This window comes from Theobroma cacao, chromosome 1, assembly GCF_053813885.1.
Source record: "Theobroma cacao isolate CCN51 chromosome 1, ASM5381388v1, whole genome shotgun sequence".
Taxonomy (NCBI): domain Eukaryota; kingdom Viridiplantae; phylum Streptophyta; class Magnoliopsida; order Malvales; family Malvaceae; genus Theobroma; species Theobroma cacao.
In genome coordinates this window covers 39,937,260-39,961,860 of record NC_142639.1, presented here as the reverse complement: position 1 = coordinate 39,961,860, position 24,601 = coordinate 39,937,260, and the positions used below count along the sequence as shown (strand labels likewise).

General features: G+C 36.0%; 3 protein-coding genes across 6 annotated transcripts; 1 reads left to right on the top strand and 2 right to left on the bottom strand.

Annotated features, from left to right (window-relative positions):
- Positions 1–223: 223 nt before the first annotated feature.
- On the top strand, positions 224–2,800 carry ROPGEF3 (RHO guanyl-nucleotide exchange factor 3). Its single transcript, XM_007051742.3, has 7 exons — positions 224–591; positions 681–797; positions 882–1,036; positions 1,127–1,201; positions 1,282–1,572; positions 1,935–2,279; positions 2,379–2,800. Exons 1-7 carry the CDS (start codon positions 261–263, stop codon positions 2,496–2,498), a joined length of 1,434 nt encoding a protein of 477 aa, XP_007051804.3. The 5' UTR covers positions 224–260; the 3' UTR covers positions 2,499–2,800.
- Positions 2,620–4,138, bottom strand: LOC18614137 (uncharacterized). The gene is made up of 2 exons (XM_007051741.3): positions 3,963–4,138; positions 2,620–3,173 (listed from the first exon to the last, which is right to left on the bottom strand). The coding sequence occupies exons 1-2, from the start codon at positions 4,121–4,123 to the stop codon at positions 2,915–2,917; spliced, it is 420 nt and encodes a 139-aa protein (XP_007051803.2). The 5' UTR covers positions 4,124–4,138; the 3' UTR covers positions 2,620–2,914.
- Positions 4,139–6,618: 2,480 nt separating this feature from the next.
- Positions 6,619–20,781, bottom strand: CCT (RNA polymerase II transcription mediator). Of its 4 annotated transcripts, XR_001928912.2 has the most exons (16): positions 20,584–20,781; positions 20,222–20,295; positions 19,288–19,332; positions 18,971–19,164; positions 18,413–18,472; positions 18,069–18,174; positions 17,313–17,381; positions 17,136–17,189; positions 16,907–17,014; positions 16,406–16,555; positions 15,973–16,317; positions 13,433–15,828; positions 10,268–12,868; positions 9,097–9,400; positions 7,560–8,329; positions 6,619–7,038 (listed from the first exon to the last, which is right to left on the bottom strand). XR_001928912.2 is itself a non-coding variant. In XM_007051740.3 (15 exons), exons 4-15 carry the CDS (start codon positions 19,096–19,098, stop codon positions 7,877–7,879), a joined length of 6,774 nt encoding a protein of 2,257 aa, XP_007051802.3. In that variant the 5' UTR covers positions 19,099–19,164; positions 19,288–19,332; positions 20,222–20,295; positions 20,584–20,781; the 3' UTR covers positions 7,438–7,876. The 4 variants fall into 4 exon arrangements, 3 of the variants coding, with proteins under 3 accessions (XP_007051802.3, XP_088659159.1, XP_017980839.2); XM_007051740.3 differs by lacking the exon at positions 6,619–7,038 and having other exon boundaries at positions 7,438–8,329; XM_088803033.1 differs by lacking the exons at positions 6,619–7,038; positions 19,288–19,332 and having other exon boundaries at positions 7,438–8,329.
- Positions 20,782–24,601: the final 3,820 nt, after the last annotated feature.

Here is a 24,601-nt window from a genome sequence, read left to right as displayed (position 1 = left end):
GACCTGTGAGTAAACATCTTTTGCTTTTTGGTTGCTGCAAGAAAGATGGGTCATTCTTTTTTCTTTTCTTTTTCTTCTGTCCAATGTAAATAATACAGTTTAATTCAATTCTTTTGCCGGGTCCATGTTTTGGACCGTGAGTCTTAAAAAGTCCCATCGGTCCAGTTTGTTTTGATCATGATTCAAAAAGTCCTCAAATCTTGAGACCCACTAACCAAATTTCATGATTATTTGCAGAGTTGAGTTGTAACAAGGCTCAAATGGACAGCATGTCAAATTCTGATGAAAATTATGATCTGGGATATCAGCCTTCTCCTTCTTCTATTGATCAAAATGATCAATCAACTACAGGAACTCCAGGGCACTCACCGCTGAGTGGTGATTCTTTCGTGTATTGTCGGACTTATTCTGAGACCTCTGCATTTTCAGACCCTGTTGATAATCACAGTTGTTGTAGTGAAGCTTCACCTTCTCACTGGCCACCCACAAGATCCGGGGCTCAGAATCAAGCTGTTCTTAGCAGGCTTGGAACGAAGCAGCGAAAAAGTAATGCGGATGACAAGCTTGATGATCAGGATTCATTGGATTTAGGTAAAATATTGGGCAGAGTTATGTCTTTCCATGCGAAACTATGTTGGTTTTTTTTTTCCGAGCTAATTGGTGTAACATTATGTTGACAGAGCTTGATATGATGAAGGAAAGATTTGCAAAACTTTTACTTGGAGAAGACATGTCAGGAAGTGGGAAAGGGGTCTGCACTGCGGTTACAATCTCGAATGCCATAACCAATCTCTATGGTACATGTTTCCGGACAGCTGCAGACTTTGTTTTTAGTTGTCTTTCAATTCTATGAAATTGCTTACTTCTGTTAATTTCTGCAGCAACTGTCTTTGGGCAAAATTTGAGGTTGGAGCCTTTGAACCCCGAAAAAAAGGCACTGTGGAAAAGAGAAATGGACTGTCTTTTATCTGTCTGCGATTACATTGTGGAATTTTCTTCCAAATCACAGAATTTGTGTAATGGAACAGCTGTTGAGGTAAGATTTCACAATCCATAACCAATTTTTTTTGCTTAATGGGGGTTCGTCATCTTTGCCTGGTTTAACATGATGCTTTTGACTTTTTAGATAATGGAGAGCAGACAAAGATCAGATATTTATATCAATCTTCCTGCACTGAGAAAGTTGGATGCAATGCTCATTGTAAGACAAGCTCCACGTGAGAAAACTCACAATCTTTTCTAGTTGAAAAGGCTTATCTCATAGCTCACATCCTTTGACAGGAAATACTGGATAGCTTCCAGGACAGAGAATTCTGGTATGCAGAGCAAGGGAGCATGTCCTCGAATTCGACTCGTACTGGCTCCTTTCGAAGGGTTGTTCAGAGAAATGATGAGAAATGGTGGGTTCCAGTGCCATGCGTTCCTCCAACTGGTCTCTCCGAGAAAGCAAGGAAGTGCTTGCGACACAAACGTGACTGTGCTAATCAAATTCACAAGGCAGCTATGGCTATCAACAGTGGTGTTCTTGCTGAGATGGAGATTCCAGACTCATACATGGCATCCCTTCCAAAGGTTAGTCCTTTGCTGCACAAACTTTCTGGTTCAAGTCATTTGGAGCAGGCATTGCTAAAACTATAAAATTTGGGAGTTAATTAAATCAGTGAATCATATGAGAATAACTATAGCAAATTCAATTGAATAAGATCACTTGAGATGAAACTGGTCCCAGGGACAATAACTCCAAAGAATCGTAGCGGTAGGAAAGTCTACAAAACAAACAAACACGGTTACAAACTGTGCAAAATGTCCCAAGTATTATACTATGGGTATGAAGGCTAGATAGTACGATAGGAATCTGCTGACAGTAGCTACAGTTACCACAAATTTCTTATTTCTGACTCTATTTTCTATCTGGAAACTCCTCTTATCTACAGAGCGGAAGAGCCAGTATTGGAGACCCAATTTACCGCTTCATGTACACGACAGAAAAATTCTCCCCTGACTACCTGCTTGATTGTCTCAATATAGCATCCGAACATGAGGCACTTGAGCTTGCAGACCGCGTTGAAGCATCAATGTATACATGGAGACGTAAAGCATGCATGAGCCACTCAAAATCATCATGGGGAATGGTAAAGGACCTCATGTCTGATGTTGATCGAAGTGACAAGAATCATATATTGGCTGAAAGAGCAGAGAGCTTGTTATTTGCCTTGAAGCAGAGGTATCCTGAACTTGCACAGACGTCATTGGACACATGCAAGATTCAATACAATCGGGTAGGTGAAGTTCGGACCTTGTCTGAAATACTTTCTTCCATAAATTGCCAAGTCTTTTGACCACTATGGGAAGAACTAATGGAAAATTCTATCTTGCAGGATGTGGGGCAAGCAATCCTGGAGAGCTACTCGAGAGTTTTAGAAGGTCTTGCTTTTAACATTGTTGCTTGGGTTGAAGATGTCCTTTTTGTAGACAGAACAATAAGAAACCAAGAGTAAGCTAAATGGCAAGCAGGAAAACTATCAAAGAGGGCTAGCTCAACCCCAAAGTCATCTCTGGCTGTTCATTCGTTCAACAATTTTTGCTGAATCCATTTTGCAAGAGGCCAAGAACATAATCTGGTTGAGAAACCTGGCAATTTTTATTTATAGTTTCATGCATATTGTAATTGCTGTTACATGGGAACCAATTTGTACATTAGCATCAATTCAAGGAAATCATACAATTCTATCCCCCCACCATTTCTTTTCATTGGGTTCCTATTCATGAATAAAAAAAAAAAAAAAGTCTTCAACTGCAATCTTCGACAACCTTTGAAAAGACAAACTCTGAAATAAAATTTTCCCAATTTTGTACACCAACACTACAACTGTTTACACTTTGGAGAAGAAGAATGGGATTCCCACTAATCCATTCAAACATCAGTCAACAAACCACTCCGTAGTCTTAAAGACTTCAAGGGTTTTTTTGGAGAAGAAGATGATCTGAAAGCTTCAACCTTAGCCTTGCATTTGGTGTTGTCTCCTTTGTTCTCCTCCAGACACTTCTCTAAGGCCTCAGCTTTGCCTTGAACCAAAGTCTTCTTCTCTGTCTCATCAATACCACCACCAACAGCGCCATTCACCTCCTTCTCTTGATCCATTGTATCAACAAAAACCACAAGATTCGGAAGCCTGTATCAAATTTTTTAACAGATGAATTGTTACTAAAATTGCTCTAAAAACAAGAAAGATAAAATTCAAAAAATTCAGACAAACATACAAATTTATCTGATTTGACCTCTTACCTAGGCCCACTGTTCTTCCACTACTGAAAAATTAAAATACAATTAATGGACCTCTTAATTTTCCAAGTCAATCTAAGATCCCTTATACATCCTCAACAGCCTTCTAAGAAGGCTCATCCTAAGAGCAAAAGACAGAGTTACAAACTAGGGTTCCCAGTGCACTACTTACTTTTGTAAAACGTAGAAACTATAAAAGTTCAAAGTAAAATGGGATTAGAATGGAACAAGAAGTTTAAATCCATACAACTCAATATTGTAAAGAAACAAGAATTCTAGTCAAATAAGATTTAAAAATATAATAGAACAGACAACTATGATCAAATAGGGAAGAAAAAGAAACAAAAAACCCCTCACAAAAATTATGGGCTTCATATCCATTGTTTCATTAGTTTCAGCTATTGAAAGATGATAGAAAAAATTATTTCAAGGGAAAAAAAATGAAAAGAAGAAATAGTTACAGAGAGATGAAAACATATTCTCACCTGATCTTAATCTAAAAACAACAAGAATTATTAAACCTGGAAGAAGAATTCAAGATAAAATGATTTTCCTACCACCTTTCTCTGAAACCCAACAGAACAAGACTGTTCTATATCAATTTATAAAAGGTCCACCATAACCAAAAAGGAAACGAAGAAAAGAAAAGGGTGCAGAATTTTTAAGCTGATGAACTTACTCAGAGAAAACTAAAGGATGAAGTGGAGTAGCAGAGGGAGAGAGTAGGAGAATAATTTTTCTTAACAAAGGAAAGATGAGCAAGAAATAGCCAGAGTCACCAGTCACACGGAGAAAGCTTTTTCCATGTTTTTCTACAAAGACTAAGACTCGCACTCGCATTCATATACTATAGAGTTATGTAGTTTCCTTGCAAGACTTTTCTGATTTCTCGGCCGTCCACTGTTTTAAATGTATTCAGTGATGGACGGCTAGAGATGCAAGATTAATGAAAATCAAATACACTTGGCCGTAAATGTCTCATAGGGAGAGTTGACCTCTTCAAGGGAGGTAGAGAGTCCTTGTCCGCTGTCGCTTTCTATAACGTGCAACTTCATAATCTTTACCTTATGGCATAAGAATAATCGTTTCGTTACTGTTTCGATCTAAAAGCTTAAGCTCTTAGTGATAATCAAAGAGTAATTCTAAGAGATTCAAACCATCAGCACTATTAACCATTAATTTGGATGAAATTATTCATAAAGACTCAATTGTATACATCATAATACATGTATCAAATTAATCAGATTTTGACTAAAAAAGTTAAGTTGGACAAAACATTATAATATAAAGACTTCCTAACTACTTTGACCATTGATTTTTCATGTTTAATTTCAAGATTAAAGGTGTCAAACATGAGTTTCTAATTTGTTTATAATCAATTACAATGTAACAAGAATTTTTTTAACTTATCATGATTAGATTAATTTATTCTTTATAAAAAAAATCATGTTAAATAATAATTAAATCCAATAAGACGACGTTTGGCAATTTGTTTCCAAGTATTTGATTGTCATTCTCAATGTTTCCGCCTATTCTCATATTGCTTTTATAAAATACTTTACTTTATTTCAATTGATGAGTTTTGCTATATATAATTTAATTGCATTATAAAGTATACTACTATATATAACTTTGTTATACAAAGTTGCCATCCCAAATTTTTTTTTCTTGCCCATCTTTGTCAAAATATTTTATAATAAAATAAATTCACAAAATACATGTATATAAATTAAAGAATATATAAACATGCATAAAAATATATAAATACTAAATAATAATTATTTTAAAATAATATAAAATGTTGAAAAAATAGCCAAAATCGAACATGTGCCATCCAATGTGTGTTTTTAGCATTTTTTTTTTTTGCATATTTTTAACACATTTTTAACATGTTTTTAGTACATTTTTAACAGGTTTTTTGCACGTTTAAGGACAGTATATACTCTCTAGGTCTGTTTCGAAATATTTTTTAGATTTTTTATTTTTTTCTCGTTTTTAATGCAATTAAACTTATCAAAACTAAATTAGATTTTGATTTTACAAAATTCATACTTCAAAACTAAAATGACTAATTAATAATAGTCCACGTAACAAAAAATTCCAACATATTATTGTTTTTTTATAGTATACGTTATCATAATTTTCAACAGCAAACGAATTTTGGAAATATGTTTAATAAAGATTTAAAAGAATAGTTTTTTTGTGGTTTTATTTTTTCCTCTTTTTTCTTTATGATTCTAGGTATGGAACATTTCTTTCGAAAATTATTTAGTTCAAAATTAAACTATATGTTGCTTTAAATAAAGTCAAATATTCAAGCATTTCCCATCTTAGCCTTAGGGTAAATACATCGATCCATGAAAAATGAAGAAGTTGAAATTGCTACGGTCATTAATAATGTGCCAACTATTGCAATTCTACAACTCAAGAGCAACAAAACGTCTTCACCATATCTTCAAGATTAAAAAGTTAGAATAATGTTCTGAACATATTAATCATCTAATTTCGTTTGTGCCTATATCTATTACATAAGCTTCAAGTAGTGGTGAAAGCTTTTTAAAAAAGCAACGCAAAAAAAAGAAGAAGAAAAGGGCTAAATTGCACTATGATACTAAGTATTCGTTTGTTATTCTCAATGTTTCGACTTATTCCCATATTGTCTTTAAAAAGATTTTATTGTATGTCAGTTGATGAGTTTTGATATATATAATTTAATTTGCATTATCATTTAGATGAAAGACTTTACTATATATAATTTTGTTACACAAAGTTGCTATGCCCAAATTTTTTTTTTCTCTTAGTCATCTTTGCCAAAATATTTTATAATAAAATAATTTTACATAATACATGCATATAAATTAAAGAAAATATATAAACATGAATAAAAAGATTAAATATTAAATAATAATAATTTTAAAATCATAAAATTTAAAAAAAAAATACTCAAAATGGAGTGAAATTAGATGCTAATTTTACAAAACCAATGCATCAAAACACTCCAAAAACCTAGATAATTAATTTTGAAAACCACGTTTTAAGTTTCTTCAAAATCTGTTACAAAACACATATTTTATTTAATTTAACTTTAGATATCAATTCTATAACACATGTTAGTTAATTTTAAGAGAACAATTTTGCGTTTTATGTTCAAATCTGATATATATATATTCAGGGATGGAGGGCTAGAGATGCAAGAAAAACGAAAATCAAATACACTTGGCCGTAAAAGCTTAAGCTATCAGAGACAATCAAAGAGTAATTCTTCTTCAACCATAAATGAAGAGGATGCTATAGCATTCAGAGATTGAAACCTACTACTAATATAAGGTTAAGAGTGAGGTAAGTAGCCAATTGGATTCTTGGAATACATTGGTGTCCGTCTGTGAGGGAAGAATTTCATTTTGGACCATTGGATTAAGGCCTATTAATTTACTCTTAAGATCAATCAAGTTTTCCTTGCCTAGGTTTCAGAGTTTGAGATAAGATTAACTTGGAACAGCTGAGATGTGCTCCATATTCTTTGAAAAAGACCCAAAAACATTACTAACTCATGAATGTTGGCTCATATCCTCACAAGTCAACTACCTTGAGCTAGAACCAAAACTAAAGAGAAGCATAGGATTTAAAGTTAATCTACAAAACCATCTATCTTCAGACTTTTATTTGCATAAACAGGAACATCTAACTGCTAACATTGCATCATTGCCCAGCAGCTACCACAGGAATTAAAGTTGAAACAACCAGAAGTCTTACATCTGTTAAAATCAAGAAAAATGCAATTGTATTGGTACAAATACCCATAACTGATACATATGACAAATTCTAAGTAGGGTGGTCCTGTGACCAACCATTCATCAGTTGTAGATTATGCCTTATCCAACAAAGACGCCATCTTGATATAAAAAAAAGTCTGGAAAGTAAATTTAAGTATGCAGAAGCTGATGTTTTAAGAATTATCGAAACATTTCTTCAACCTCCATCTCATATAAATTACAGAAGTGAATAACTCAATGCCACTCCACCTTAGGAAATTTTAATCTTCATACATGTACATATATATGCAAGAATTAAATTACGCATGCATGACCCCGACATAAGCATTCAATGTATTTCTAAAAATAAGTGTTTGTGAGAGAGAGAGAGAGAGGGTGACGTGGAGGCAAAAGATTGATTAGCAATGGAACAGCTACATATCATTCTTGAGATATTTTACTTGATCAATTGGTAAACTGAAACAATTATCTCTATATATACAACAAAGCCTCTGGAACCGTACCTGTGACTATACGGCCCAGGTAGTGGAGGGCATTAAAACGTTAGTAGTTGTACAGGTTCTGCAAGCTGAATAGATGGCCTACATGAGCACATCTTTTTCTACAAGGACTGCAGCATGCGCAGCACACCTCCCTAACCCCTCACCCTCCCGATGTGAGAAAATGCCCCTCCCAACAATTCTCCCTCCACTATTAAACATGGGAGGGGCAAGAGATGTGACCTTGATGCCAATTATGCACAACAAATGACACATTAAATTTCCTGTTGTGGGGGGTTTGCTAACCTTGTACCAAATCAAAAATGAAGTCAAACCTACAATCAGCTATCATCATCCACAGCCCCGATATACGTGAGATCTGTCCGTCTCACCCTTACAGCCCCCTTAAGCCAACTAGAAGCTCGAAGATTAGCATGGTCACTGCTGCCAATGACAACAGTGCTATTTGAAGATGGACCTGATCCTGCTCCATCTTCCAAAAGTGTCCATGGGTCAATTTCCATATCATATTCCTGAAGTAATGGCATTGACTTTGACTTTCCCAGGATATTATTTGCATTTCGTGCCAATGGAACCTGTCTTTGAGGTGCGTTCAAATTTCCAACGTAACATCCAGAGACAAAGATGCTGGGCTGAAGCAAACTAAGAGCACCAATTGGGACAGAAGGTGGGTGGCAGGAGATCAAATTGCGAAAAGAAGGAAATAATATTGGCATTGCTGCTTGGATACGCCATCTAATCATCTCAGGCAATTGCATAGAATCCAATTCATTCTGCACCCACAGGAAAAACAGTAGCAGAGGTGAATTTAAATAATAACTTCTACACATACAGCAAGAATTCTTAAAAACTTTATATTCATGAGAAGGACTAAATCATTTCATAAGAGCAATTAAAATCACTTGCATTCTACATTGACAGAAAGGACATCTCAAGAGCTCATAACTTGCGGAATGAATAATTCACAATACTTGTAATGATAAAATCATAAACCACAACTAGAAACACCCATTTTGGGAGGGAAGAAAAATTTCAAAGTCCACAATCCAACAAAGAAGACATTCTGTCAAATTAAAAGTGCCTATAATGATTGTACATCTTTAGCACATAGCATGCATCTATATTTCTCATTACTAATTATATTACAGGTACAGCAACAAACACCTCATGGACCTCATTTCCACACAATGTTACCGCAATTTTCTTGTACCTTTATAATGCTAAAAAGACCAAAATATCCCCCAAACCTTCAACCGCTAAGAAACCATTAAGGCATATCATACATACTCGTTATGATTGCAATCCTGAATATTCAGATAATGAATAGGCTCCAGACCCTAGGCAGACTGGAAAAATTACCACATTTTGCCCCCAAGTAAATTGATATAGTCTAGCATTGTGAGGTAGGGTATGATAAAATGTTTAATTTGAGGAGTAAACCAAAAAAAAACCATTGAAAGCTCTCATTTCTAATAAATTTAGGTTTATTTACCAAAACAAGCTGCAGTAAATTCAATCAGTGCAATGATAGAGATCAAACCTGCAAACTCTCCACTGCCTCACGGTCAAAACCAGTAAATTCACTGGTATGTTTGGAGGCAGGCTTTGACCCTAGCCAACTTGGCTGAGAACTGCTTAACAACCCATGTAGAACTAACAGCAAGCGATCAAAAAGACTATCTCCAGACAATTCCGACGATGCAACAGATGACATCAGCTCCATGTCCCTCTTCAACTGTACGAGATTAAAAGATAGGTCCACATCCTCATGCACAACCCTACTTCCAAGCAATCGAAGTATTACAGAGGCAAGCATGTGCCTCATGTTTCGTGTTGATGGCTCCCTGAATAATCCAACAAATGAATCTCGGTGTCAAATAATTGAAATAAGATAATGTAGATTTCATGACATTGTTGCATCAAGACTATACAACAACATGAACATTAATTAGGATGAAACAACTAAAAAAACATGGGTTTCCAGTAGAAGACCAAAAGTCTATGCAGCATAAAAATTGCCCAAAAAAAAAAAAAAAAAAATGATGCTCCTGGCACTCTCCCAAAAAGAAAAAGATCCTCACATTCAATTGTGAACAATAGGGGAGAGAAGTTAAATAAAAAAGGGATTTCCTCACAATAACATATTGGAAAAGATGTTCAAATCCAATATAAAACACATCTAAGCAGTGAAGTTTCCAATTTAAGAATTTTATGAATTAGAGATTAAAAAAGAATTACTTCAGTGCTTAAACAGCAACAAACCATCAAAATAAAATATTCTTACCCTGAAAAACTAAGGCATCAATTTACAAGTACTAAAAAAAAGAGTCAGTGTAATAGATAAATAAGCAGCATTAAGGCTAATTTATCAGACCCCTTTCCAACAGAATAATTAAAACTTGAAAGGCTTCAGTTGAGACCAAAATGAGATAATACACAATTAACCATGAGGAATTCATAAAGGAAACAAAAAATAAGTAAAGAGCATATTCATTTGCAGCAGAATGATTCACATACTACTAGATACCATAGAAACAAGAAAATTAAACAATAAAAAACTGACAAATTCATAGCAGCAAGAAAATTTTCTTCGTTTATTGGACAAAGAAAAAGGTCTCACATAACAGGAAGCCAGTAAGCATAGAACCTGAACATGCTCAGATTAAAGTGGAATAAACTGAAATCAGGGGCAAAATAAATCGTAAATTTACCCATCAGCACATATGATTGGAAGCAATCTGACAATAAACTGCAACCTCAGTGACATAGAAGCTCGCAAAGCTGCAGGGGAAGGAGGCACAGACTCCGCAGATGCTGTTGCCGTTGTTCGTCTAGCCAATCCAGGACTACTACCTCTTATACCTTTGCGATTGTTTCCTTTATTAGTAGAACCTTCAATTCCAGAAGTGGCTGTTCCAGTCTGCTTGCTTACACCACGAGTAACTGAGTTTATTTGTTGCTCAATAATGTTAAACTGCTTTATCAGATCACTTGCAAAGGTGTTGCGCGAGTCATCAGAGCTTTGGTCTATGCAAGGAAGAACCAATTCAGAGAAAGCCTTCTCGGTTACATGCTGCAGGCTGATACTGGAACCCTCAACATCAACTTGACTAGAACCCTTCAAATACCTTTTTGACTCCGTGCCCTCCTCAATGACTTCACCTTCCTCGAGAGAGGTGACTTCGTACTTCTTCTTCTCTCCCCTGTTTGTCACAGGATCAACACCAGAATAAGACCATCCCCAAGGCTTCCAAAACTGGGTCTTCATAGAACGGCTGTTAATTTCAGCAAAATTAATGAGCCGTTGCCTAACAGTCTTCCGTCCCAAAAGAACATCCTGGCCCCCTAGGAACCATTTAGCCTGCATCAACACTGAATCCTCTAATGACATTCCAAAAAGATGAACCAGCTCTGAGAAAAGGGGAGCAGCATCAGGTCTGACCAACAATCTGGTGAAGATGATCTCAATTAAAACTTTCTCATTCTCGGAAGGAGAAGCTCTTTCAGAACTGGGTGAGGAAGAGCGAATAGCATCCACCAAGGACATCTCCTGGTTCTTCGTCTTATCAATGAGTGCTTGTTCATTTAAAAGAAGCCTTAACTCAACCCACTGCCAGTGAAATTTGGCTGGTTGCAGAGTGTCCAATGCACGAACAAGCTTATCTAAAAGATTTGACTCACTCTCTGCACGTAGAGCTTTATACTCGCTATGTCCAGAGACCCGATTCCCATCATCCTGTGTAAAAGCAGAATTAGGCATCTTGCAATCAATTATAGCATTTAGAAAGAGCCTTGCACGGAGAGGGACAAAGGCCATTGATTTCCCGTTCAACTCTGGCAAGCCTGCAAACTCGGCATCAGTGGTATCTGCAGCCAAGATATCATAAAAAGCACGACTATCCCTCATACAAACATCTCGAAAAGGTATGTGTTTTATGGCATCGCCAATGGCCATTGTTAAAGACTGATATAATTGATGGATGTCTTCACGACTTGCGATGTTACTATTCAAAATGAAGGGCTTCCATATAACAAAGGCAAATATTGCATAAGCTGGTGGAAAGACCAAACTGATAGGAAGCAATCTCTGCATCCTTGAAAGAGCTACAACTGACTGTTCACCCAAGAGTTCCAAAACTAGTCCATCACAAACAGTTCTGCAATTACCAACAAACAACCGAAACCAGTGCACACAAACTTCAACGGAGTTGTCAACCTTAAAAGCCCCAACAGATCGAGCATTACCATTAGAACTGGTTTTTGTGCTCCTTACAAACTGAACAACATCCAAACCTTCCCTTAATCTTAAGACTGATACCAATCTATCCAAGCTAATAACCCCATGAATAACAGTCCCAATGACAAGAGCAGAAACAGCAGCTACCATTTTGGTTGTCCTCCCAAGAGTCACTTTGGCAGAACCGTTCAAATTGTCACCAGATATGTTTGCATTAGTATCAGGAGCATCTGAAGCCAAAAAAAACTGACCTCGTGAGGACTTGGCAGGAGCAAATGCTACTGCTAAAGCAGAAGAAGCCTCTATTCCAAGAGCTAGCTCAAATGCTCGGCTTTGGCGCTCTCCAAGTGCTTCCTTCAGCAGGCTTAGACAAATTAAATGAATGCGCAAGATGCGCTTGGCAAAATTCAAGGAATTCATAGGTGGCTGATAATTTGAATAATTGCTGCCACCAGTAAAATCAGGTATCTTTGCTAGGGCTGGTCCAACATTGGTAACAATGGCAGAAATAGCAGAAGACACCAAAACTGGATCCCCTTCCTGAGCAGCACCACCAGTCTGCCTAATACAGTCCAGAAGTCCAATTGCAATTTGTTGAGCTACTTGATAACCATCATCACCTTTTTCAATGGCAGGACCTTTTGGTGCATTGGCTGCAAAAAGTTTTCTCTCTTTACCTAAGAAATAGTGCAAGACATCATCAACATGACGCTGAACCATATCCCTCATGCTCAAGCCCAGTCTGGATAACCGTGCACCACTTAGCTTTTGACGGTAGTAATCATCAGGATCTTCAATCCCTGCTGGAACTCCAAGTGGTAACCCAAACTCCCCATCGTGTGCTTGTCCAGATTCAAGTTCAGACAAAAGTCTGTTATCACAAGTTGCCTTGAAATTTTTCTCCCATTCAATTACACTGGCAATATTGCCATACCTCTTCAACAAATACCGAGCAAAAACTAAGGTTCCTGAACCTGTAATTCTTCCATTACTGGCCATAACTGCTGCAGCACGATGCATTGTAGCCGCCAAAGCTTCAGGAATAAGATCTGCGGCAATAAGTATGTTCTCATACCTGAACAAAATTCATCATTAAACAAGTAAGACATACATATGAAGGTCAAGCCAAAACATGGAGAGGAATGACAAAAGGTTTAGCCATGACAGATCCAGTGGCTTGATAATCCAATCCCAAGCAATAACAATAACTTCCAGGGAAATATGTTGAAGTTCTCCCAATCTCCAAAATCATTTCCTAGATGTTAGTCTACTCCAACAAAAACCAAGAAAAAACAATAACATTCAGGGAAATATGTTAAAGTTCTCCCAATCTCCAAAATGATTTCCTAGATGTTAGTCTACTCCAACAAAAACCAAGAAAAAATATATTGTTGAAATGCTTTCATGCAGTCAATAATAGAGATGCAAAAGCATCCTAAACAGTTTGCAAAAGCCAGAATTTAGGAGGAAAAAGAGGCTAAAATTATTGCTAAAATACGATCAAGACACAGCAGGTGCAACAAAACATACTGCATGCAATGGGCACTAATCTAAAGAAGAACAAATTAGATAGCCAGAGATGATTTGCAGGAACAATTTATTTAAAAGGAAAAAAAAAAGCAGAAAAATTATAGTTCACCTTCGGAGAGATGATAAAAGGTATGCCTCCCCGACTTCACATGCATGATTTTCCACATTCCTGGGCACCATTAGAATGTTTCTCCCACTTTGAATGGTAGGACTGGGATTACTAATAACTTTTGGCAACAGCCAAAGGAGAAATTTGACAGCTGAAGGTAAATCACAAGAAACATCCATTAGATACAGGATGGTTGATAGCTCATCCTCACCAAGCTTCCACCTTAAAGGACTCTTCTCATCAGCCACAACAAAAGGCCGGCCATACTGGCCAACCTTGGCCACAGATTTCTCAGACTCTTCAACAAGCTGCCTAACTACAGATATCAACCAAACTGTGACTATCCTCTTCTCCACAAAGCGAAGCTGCTTTAAACCCTTTCCAATCGAAATAATATCTCCAGAATGGGTTATTCTGATCCCATCCACTGGCTTCAAAGTTTCCACCTCAGTTCTATGATGAGGGCAGCTTATCTTATTATCACATACATGACTTGTAGACGCTCCCTGGCTACCCTCAATTCTAGCAGCTGCTAATTGAGCAAGACTCTGAGTTTTACGCACAGTCTTTTGCCTGCCCCGAGAAACTTGCTTCGTTGACTTAAGTGGAGGATCGACTTTGAAAGGCTCTAAGTTTTTCGGCCCCTTCCTCACCCACCAAGTATCTTCATCATCTGATGGAATTGGTGAAGGTACTTGAAGATATGAACTCTTTTCCTCACTTAATTTCTGTCTTTTCACCCTTCTACAATCTTCACACCCAGGAGTAACTTCAAACAAATCCATCTTGTTGCATGTTGACCCAATAGGCCTCTTGACACTCCCTTGAGACTCATCCACTCCACTATCTACAGATGCAGAAGACAAGCTAGGGAATTGCAACAAGACTGAGATGGAAGCCTTCAATTCTTCAAGGTCCACCTCTCTTCTGAAAGCCTTTGAAGACTGAACAGTTTTCCGCTGATCACCTGAAGCTTGGGAAGCACCATTCCTTCCAGAGGTAGAATGATACTTTTGCTTCTTAGCAGATACATGAGCATTGTTTGCATTACTATATTGATCAGAAAGAAGCCCATGAAGGACAAGACGGCGTTCATTTGAGTAGACATTTACAGCCTCCAGAAGTTCTGAGCCTACAGCAATTCTTGCTTCTTCCAAAACATCACACATAAACTGCCCAGGGAGCTGCTTCAAGATTCGATGGTGTCTCTTCCTTCTGTCAAAGTCACTGACAGGTCCATTTGTATCAATAATTCCACTAACAATTAGCTGCCTCACATATGCCTGAGGATAAAAGATTCCAGAACGTATGAGTTCCAAAACAAAAAGCTGAAGGCGCTTGCCACCTTCTCCTTTATGCCCTTCATGTTGATCGATCCAGCACACAATAATATCATGCAGAGGACCTGGGCTGTCAAATATATCTGAAGAATTACTATTTCTTCCATCCACAACTCTTACTTTGCTTTTAACTTCAAATAGATTTCCTGACAAATTCCTGCGAGAATAATTATTCTGCTGACTGATATTCTTTGCAGTGCTGTTAACTCCAGAAGCCCTGCCATTCTTGTGTTCTGGATTCTGCAACTCTCTTATCTTCAGCTTCAAAAGCTGAATTGCAAGATACATTTGTGAAAAATCTTTTCTGCCTGTGAACTTCAAGTCACGGGGCGGAGCAGTCCGGAAGTCTCTGAAATCACATGTTGCCCACTCACAAAGGAAAAAAACAGAGCAAATTAATGACAAATTCACAGTTTGAATCCATTTTAATGATGATCTTAAGCATGGACTGACTTCTGCAACCCAACCTTCACGTACTGCTCCATCACACAGATTTTCAAAGATATGTTTATAAGCCTCCATTAGATCTCCTTGCAAAAGAGCTTTATCCAGGGTCTGCACAGCTTTAGCCACACTTTGGCTAGGATATCCAGCACTCGTGCCTTTAGCAAGATTATCGGCACGTTTCTGGATAGTGGAAACAACATGATCAAATGACAATGATTGGTATTGCGAATCAAATCCTTTACCTCTGAGAACATAAGCATCTGCTGAGTTATGTTTTATTTTCCCTGCATCATCCGATGACTTTGATAAAAAACCACCATCATTCAATGCATGTGAGACTACACAAGTTGGTAAAGGAAAGCAATCTAAAGCAACAAATGTATCTGGTACAGCCTGTATCAAATAGCGAAGCATCTCAACAAGAGCAGATATTGTGTACGCCCTCCGGGAATTATCAACCAGATCTGATCCACCTGGAGAAGGCTCACGGATGAAGCGAATAGCTATGCCTACAAGATTGCGTACATACGTCTGACATAGAATGATGGTTTCTAAAACTCCAAATATGATAGGCAATAGCAACTGCAGAATCTCAAACAATTCCTTTTCCTGGAAGAGAACAAGTATGACAATCAGAAACCAGAAAGAGTATTCATAAGCTCATAATTACTCTCATGATTACTCTACGAACGTGCATCTCAGAAAGGTGGACAAAGTATTCGCACTGAGGGTTCAATACACCAAATTCAATACCTGCAGTTGATTCAGAAGCCAATCGATGATAAGAGAAGGAAGAACAAGTCCTTCTGCATGATGCCATTGCAAGAGTCGCACCACATACCACCATTTAAAGTGAAGGGACGGCTCCCCACCATCAAGGATTGTTGATGCTGAATCAATCCTATGCTGCAAAGAACCAGCATAAAGCATTTGTGGCAATCGATCTCTACTGTGTTGAGTAGAATGAGAATTACTTTTTGGAAAAAATTCATCCAAAAGGGTCTGCAAGTAATCAATAACATCTTTTGTCCAGAGCTCTGTACGAGATAGTTGAGCTTTATCGGGTGCTCCAGAAGAAATTGCAGAACCAGGATGAACCTGCAAAAGATAACCATAATCTGCTACCTTCCAATAATAAGAATAGCCTAGTAAAATTACAAAGTGCATGATCGACTGATGACAATACCTGGTTAAGGTAAGTTACTTTGATAAACCAAGTTGCTCTCAGCAATGGAACATTATTCCTGATAAGAACTTCTATTAGTGTTTTCTTCCTATACCCATGAGGAACTTGATCAGCCAAAGAACGCAAACGTTTGTGTTGTTGTGACAAGCCCTGAGAAAAATAAGAGCACAACAATTAAAAACTAAATACTTCATTTAACTTCGTCAAAGAATTCTTTTAAGCATTTAATCAAAAAACATTAATCATTGATCATCATGCCTCAACAACTGAAGTCCAATTTGATTCCAAATCATAAATATATTTTGCCACATGGCATATCTTTTGTCTAAGAAAAGTTTATCATGATTGCATATGTAGTTTATAAAAGGCAACTCATTGAGTTAATGTGTAAAATTTGTTTCTGCCTTTCACCAAGTTTTAAGAACTCAAAATCAATAAAAAAAAAAAAAAAGAATGAAGTTCTGTACAACCAGTCATGAACTTAGCGGAGAATGAACTTACCTCAATCCATTTCTTTCTGAAATCTTCATTGCAGGGCCTTTGTTCAGGGAAAACCCCAGGTTTACTTAACAGTGCACCAGAAAGAGGGACACCATAAACCTGACCAGCCTGACAAGAAATATATACAGCCTTAAATTCTATACTGAAGATCCAGAACTTTAAAGAAGAAGCAAAAAAAAAACAATAATATAAGTACAGAAACAAGAAACAACTAAGGACGCAGATAAACCTTCCGCTTTTGAGCACGAGACTCATTTATAGCCCTTAGACACTTTCTAATTGCCTGCAGAGAAGAGAAACGAATTATCTTAAGAAGTTCAAAACTGACGGTTATATTTCATGCGAAATTATATATGCCTAGATCAGCCTACTTGACGATCATAACATCACAAATCAAGTAACTTACATCTCTGCATTTTAAGACAACTGGCTTTGTAAAAGCCTGAACCTGAGTCAATGAAATCTCTTTTGAATCCTGAACAGTCAGCATGTAGAACCATGTTAGACAAACTGATGGCAATAAAAGAAGCTAATGGAAAGAAAGTTAATATCCCAAAATTATCTTGAAAAATTTCTAGGTTCAAATTTCATATGGCTTTAAAATATTACTAAGTTGCAATCTCAGTGTCAACTCAAAGCAGCACTCACACCGATACTATCCAAATTGTATCAACAGCAAAAAGGTAAATTAAAAATTGTACCAACAGCAACATGAAGAAGAAGAAGAAAGTATGGTTTGACAGAGACTGCCACAACAAAACGAGAATCCCATGCTTGGAGCACATGCAGATATTAGTTCCCAAACCATAAGAAAATGTTAATATATCTGAAAAATAGCACCTGCTCAATTCCTCTCTAGCAGAATAGAGAAAAATAGCATCTTGAACTTCAATTATAAGTAACAAACAACCATAAAACAGATCCAATCTTTTCATTTTCATGGAGACCCAATTAGAATCATTTTACTTAGCTCAAAAAGGTAAAGTATGGTGTTCTGAGCATTAAGTTCAAGAAAAAAGATATGATTGCAATTCATATAGATTGGCAAAGAAACCATAGTTAACCCACCACTTACATGCAGCACAGCATCCACTGACATGGATGTTGCAGAAAAACAAAAACCGAAAAAAAAGTAATGAACCAATCAATCATAAGATCATACCTCCAGCCCATCAATAGTCTCCTTATATCCCTGCTGCACATTTTCTCTAGTGAGAGTCTCCTCGGGACAATTTTGGGACTGAGGATGAAAATCCGGTGGCCCAAGTCTGGAAAGGAACAACAATAAATTTACTAGTATTCAAGATAAAAACTACATCCAAAAACTTAGAAAGATAAATTTAAAAATCAATTCAGCAGGATAAATCATCAACTTAGTCAGCTGCAATCCATTATCATAAAACAATCAAAAGTAACATATAACTCTATTCTGAGTCATAATGAAACCATTCAGCATGAATATAACTAACACAACAACAAATGCTTAGATTCAATTGCAGAAATTACCTGGAATTAAGAGGTTCCTTGTCACACTTTAATTTGTAGGGTGATAGCTGAGTTTGCCGCCTATAAAATGAGAATAATTTAGAAGACCAGGCAGAAAAAGTGTGTTTTCCACATTTAGACAACCATACAGCTCTAACAAAAAATGGTAAAGACAAATATGTTCTCTGAATAAAATAAATTAACAGTCTCATCTTAGCATCACAATTCTATTTTTCAAAAAATGCAAAAAATGATATGAAGTAACAAGAAAGTTTTGGGAGATATTCAAGCATTAGCTGCCACTTTAACAATGGGATGTAGCTTACACACAATCAACAATCAGAGAAAAGCGCACAAAGTGCTCAGTGCAAGACTTAGAACAACTAATCCAGATTAATAGTGTTCTACTTATGAGTGAGAGCAGAACATTCTAAACATGTGGTCATTAATTGAAAAAACATCAAAGAAAGATATCCTAAAATATAATCAAACACTAGTTTTAGAATCAATAAATGAAGTCAATTCAAGAAGACATCTGTGAACAGAGCACAAAAGAATATGGTATTTTGAAACAGTTACCTAGAATTCAAGGAGAAGTTAGGTGGTAATGAAGATGAGTCAGCCCGGGCAGTATCCCTAGCTGAAGCTCCTCCTATTCCACTGTTATTAACTGCACTAGTGCAGCTGGCAGCATGATACCTTTGCATTTCTCCCAACTATCAGCGGCATACTGCTTCCAGCATCAAATCCTAAGAAGAAATGTCAAATCCAAACTGCATTTATGCAAAAATATAATAATAATTAGGAGATTAGAATCACCATGCAAGGCATAAGTAATTTTATAGTAATTTGATAAAATAAAAACTGAGAAAAAATAGATTCACTGAGTGTGCCACCTGAAACATGAAATCTACAAATTAGCTTATCAACCTCCCTCTGACCTGTCAGGAACATTGAAAGTAAAACATCACATCTTGCAGAAAATTTTATTTTATGTTTTCAGAGACTAAGAGACAAATAAAGCACACCATTGAGGAATGGAAATCACAATTTCAATCTCCAATATAGTTTTTCGAAACAAAGTATGTACCTCAGTCAAACTTAAGTCATCAAAGCTAAGATATAGTGTTTGATTATTTAAAATTGTCACGTTTATGCACCCATTCCAATGTAACAGTTCTAGCTTCTAGTTTCATGTGGTTACAGAAATCAAAGTATATACATATAAAATGCCTTACTACTGAGGTTCTAGGAGATGGAATTCTGATCATTTCTGCCATAGAAGGGCTTTGAACACGAAAACATAAGCTAAAAGGGTAAAGCAATGACCGAATAACAGATAACGCATAGGTTGAAATTAAACCATGACAACCACAGAAATGGTAAATTCATGATTTTACTAGTTTGAATAACAGTTTAGCAAAACTCTGAATATCATATGAATTAAATTCAATACCTTTCTGTTGCTAAGAACTGATCCAATAAACATATAAAGCCATATCACACCATTCGAATAACAATATAAGACATCAACTTGAATTTGCAAAAATATGATTCCAAACAAAACTTTAAACTCTAAAAATGTTTCACAAATTATTAAATTTTGAACTTAAAGTAAAACATCTCCCATTACTTTGGAAATGCAAACTGGAACCACGAACTTGAAATACATAAAGCAAAACAACAGAATAAAAATAATCAAATGACTTTGATCTATAAAAGTAAACCAAAAGAAATAAGCAACACTGGTTAAAATTCAAAATATCTCTCACCCAGGTGACTCAATCCGGTTTACCATCAAAAACACACAAGAAAGCACTAAAAACTCACCGTGTTGATTCAGCTATGAACCAAATCTTCTGAATCCAGTAAACCCCCAAATTGAACTGAAACCAAGCTATTTACTTTTACATGCAAAAAGGTAAAATTAGAAACCAAATCATCGAATCTAGAACTACAAGCAATACAAATTCGAAGCAAGAAATGAGAACTAGGGTTTATGTCAGATGCCAGAAAGATAAGCTAATAAGCTAAAAAGAGTGACCACCCTTTCTTATTTCCTCTTTGCAGATTAGTGAAGCTAGGGTTTGATGGCAAATTCGTAAAATAATGTCAGAAGCCGAGGATGAAATGGGAAACAAAAATAAACATGAAGAAGATTGAAATTGCAAGACAAAGAAACTAGAGCGTACCTCTGATAAAAATTAGGGATTTCGAAGAGAGAGAAGGGAAGGGGGGGAAATCTAGAAAAGAAAAGGGGATTTTAGAGAGAGAGAGAGAGAGAGGGAGATTCGAAGGAGAGAAGGGCCTCGGGCTTTGAGGAGTTTGACTCTCTTTTAGCTTTGGCTGATGATGACGATGACGGCCTCGGCCTTCTGTTTCTTCCTCTGCTCAACAATTAAAAGAGGAGAAATTGAGAGCGATCTACTCATTAAAATATTATTATTTTTTGTGTGCTAATCTTTCACTTTCCTATTATGCCCCCCCCCCCTCCCCCCTCTTTCGCATTCTCCATAAATCCTCCAAACGGTGAGGGAAATATAAAGTGGGGATAAAATGGGGAATTAATTGGATTCCGCATATTAAATTGTATTAAGTGTTGATTAAGTGAATTTAATGCCCAAATTTCCAATTAATGATGCAGTGCTTGAGGCCATACTTTTCAAACTTTGGGTTAAATACATAACATATGAACCAAATGCACCAAGACAAACCATACAAATGGTATACATCTTTACTGTTTAAAGAAGATAAGACTCTTGCATCTTAAATATATCATCATTTTCTTTTTCTTTCATTGTATTACTTTATCAAAGAGGAGAAAATATTTACCAAATTTGGATTAAATATTATCTATTTTTCCCAAAAAAAAAATAGCTTTCCTTTCTTATTTACATGTTTGTAATAGATTTTTTAAATTTTAAGATAATTTAATGTAATAAATCTTGAATAGATATATGGAAATAAAACTTTGAAAATTTTAAAAGGTCTTTTCATTTATGTTGGCGTCTGGCTAACTTTTAACTAGTTTCTTTTTAATAGTTTCCTTTTCTATTACGTTATTGGAACAAATGTAAGCATGCAAACACTAAAGACATCATTACCTAAATTTTTTGTTTTTCTTTTTTTACATCCAACGGCTACTATCTAAATGTTGCCTTTGCAATTATTAAACTGTTCTAAAAATACAACAAAACTCATAAATTGAAGAAAATAGTAGCTTTCGCTTCCTTAGTTACATGCTTGCAATATATTTTTTTGTGTTTGTAAAGTTAAAAATCAAGATAATTTAATGTAATAAATCTTGAATAGATCGTTTTTTGAAAGAAAAAAAAAAAACATCTTGAACAGATCTTTCATGATTTTAAAGAGTTAATAATATTATGTATGTATTTCAAAAAAATTATATATAGGAGAATACAAATTTAAAAAATTTAAAAAGGTTATATTGAGATACAGTAAACTCTTAACTAGCTTGTTTTTAATAATTTCCTTTTCTATTACGTTATTGAATTTTTAAGAGGATGAATTTTTGTTATACAAGGGCCATGCTTTTTGCTAGAAGAAGTGGATGAATTTTTAAATCATATCTTATCTACAAGAACTTAAAAATTGGGATCTTTCAATATTAAGCTAGCTGGAAACTTTCATGGGACTCGGGAAGAACAGGGTGTATCTTTAAATAAAGTCGTACTCTTACCAACAAGAGCTGGGAGCTGACGCTAAACTCGTCTGTCTGAACACCATAAGTTCAGCGTCAAATCGGGCCCAACCATGTTGCTACCTATTCCTTACTACCTGGTCAACAGGTCAAGTACTAGTCAATGGCATTGATAAATTACACAATAAGGATAGGCCGCAAGTGATGTTTAGCAAATTATACGCTAGGGGAACTTGGAGAAGTACTCTGCCTCAATCAAGCAAATACCAATTTCTTGTAATCCATTCCAGTTGTCAACTTTTCCACACAAAAACAAACCCTCTGAAATCAATGTTGTCCCCTCATATTGAACAAAAAAGGGGTCATCGAGAATTAGCGTTAAAGGTGGATAGAGGACCCGAATCTTTCAAACATTGGGTTGCTTTTTCGCTGGCTAGATAAACAATGAATGATTTATCTTAAAACAAAAGGAAGAAATATGTGTTCACAATCGATGGTTAAGCAGCTAGTTCAACCAAAAGCGTTAGAAAAGACCTGCAGGATAAACACAGCTTTCTTAAATTCAAATCAAAACTAGATGATCTTCACACACAGCTGAAATCTACACTAATTCGTTGATAAGTTTTTGTCAATCACTCTTCATGCGGAACGAACGAATTTGAAAAAGATAAATTTAGTGAAACTCTCTTTGGTCAGATAAGCTCATTGTTTCTTTGTTTGGTGTGCATTTTTAAATTAATGATAATAGACTTGTTCTTGCGGGTGCTAAGAGGAATGACCACGACGCGATGAAAGATAGAACTAAGACAGGCCTTTTTGCACCTTTCAAGAACTCTGTCCATCATAACCTGGCTCAAGTTGGAGCCCAACCCAAGAGGAAGGATTGCTTTAGGGGATGAGGGTCCAGATTTAATGGGATTGCTTTCTAACAAGCTTCATTTAGATGACATGTTTGGTGGGAAGAATGATTTGGTACACGGGAGTGATCACCGTTATGAAACTGAACATGTATTGAAATTTTATTTTTTAATATTAAATATTATATTATATCACAAAATATGATATAAAATTATAAAATTAATTATACATAATATTTATATATATAAAATAAAAAAATTTAAAAATTTATATTTTTAAACAAAATTGACGATTATAAAATATAAATTGAAAAGATTATTATTTTTTAAATTAAACTATCAATATATTCCTTAATAATATATTTTTTAAAATAATATATATTTATATTAATTTATTAATTAAAAAATTTAGAGCACTTTTCTTGTTGAAATCAAAAGGGAATTTGATTTTTTTAGGTTTTTTTTTGTTTAAAATATAAACATTGAAACTCATAAAATATAGTTTTTCATGTTTCAACTCAAAAAATAATAAAAAATAAAATTTTTAATAATTAGTTAGAATTAAGCTTATAAAAGGTATATTGACAATATTGTACGATATGTCTCCGTATCGTAAAATACGCATCGCATACCGTACAATATGCTTTCAATAATTAATCAAAAATAATACAATTATAGATATATATTATTTTCTGTTAATATCGTACTATATCTTACGATACGTATCACGTATCGTACAATATTGATAACTATGATCACCACCATGATCAATGGCAAGGATGCATAATTGATTGAAGATGATGAAGACAGATTAGGGAGAACACTTGGGATGTTGTTCCTTGGGACTAAATGAGGATGGATTGTAGGAGTTAGAACGATCTAATAAGCAAGCCATGTAAGACGGATAAGTGGTTGAAATGCAGTAATTAATTTTGATGAAAAGAGCATTCTTGACTGCAAAGACACTAAACTTTTTTTTGAAAAGGCAAAGACACTAAACTAACCTAGCCCATGAGACATGATGATGGTATAGTGACAAATGTAGGTCTTGTTGCCATTCAAATTGATAGTTTCTACCAAAAAAATCCTAAGCGATATGATTTTCCTTGTGGGTTAGATTCTAACACAGATTTTAGTAATAATGGATTTAGATATGGTGAGATTGTGTAGAATCCTGAAAAGTCAGGCTAACCTGTTCGAACATAATCATGAATTTATATTGTCCTTTTCATCTCTTCTCACAGTTGGCACTGGATTGCACATTTATGTATAATGAAGATTAGGGCTTCTTACATGCTCTTTGGCCCTATGTGAGTGTGGCTTGGCATGGTGCGCCTCACTCGTATAAGCCCCCCGGGTGTGTAGCTCATCTCACTCGGCTTGCTGCTCACGGGTGAGTTAGTTGGTGTGCGTGGCTCACTCATGTCAGGTCTTTTAGTGTTAGGCCTACGAGCGTGTGATCTTCCTCGGGGTCAAACTCCATAGTGAATGGCTCCTAAATGGCCTGGTCTGGTGTACGACACCCATGTGTACCTAGTTTGGTCGTGCTGCAGGTACGCGCTCTATGTGCGCAGCCCCCTATCCCTTGGTTGTGCTGTGTGCGGCCCATGCATCCGTTTACCTATAGGCCTTGCGCATGGCTCGTGCAAGCTACTGATGTCGCGGCCCATTAGTGCTAGGCTGATGTGCTCT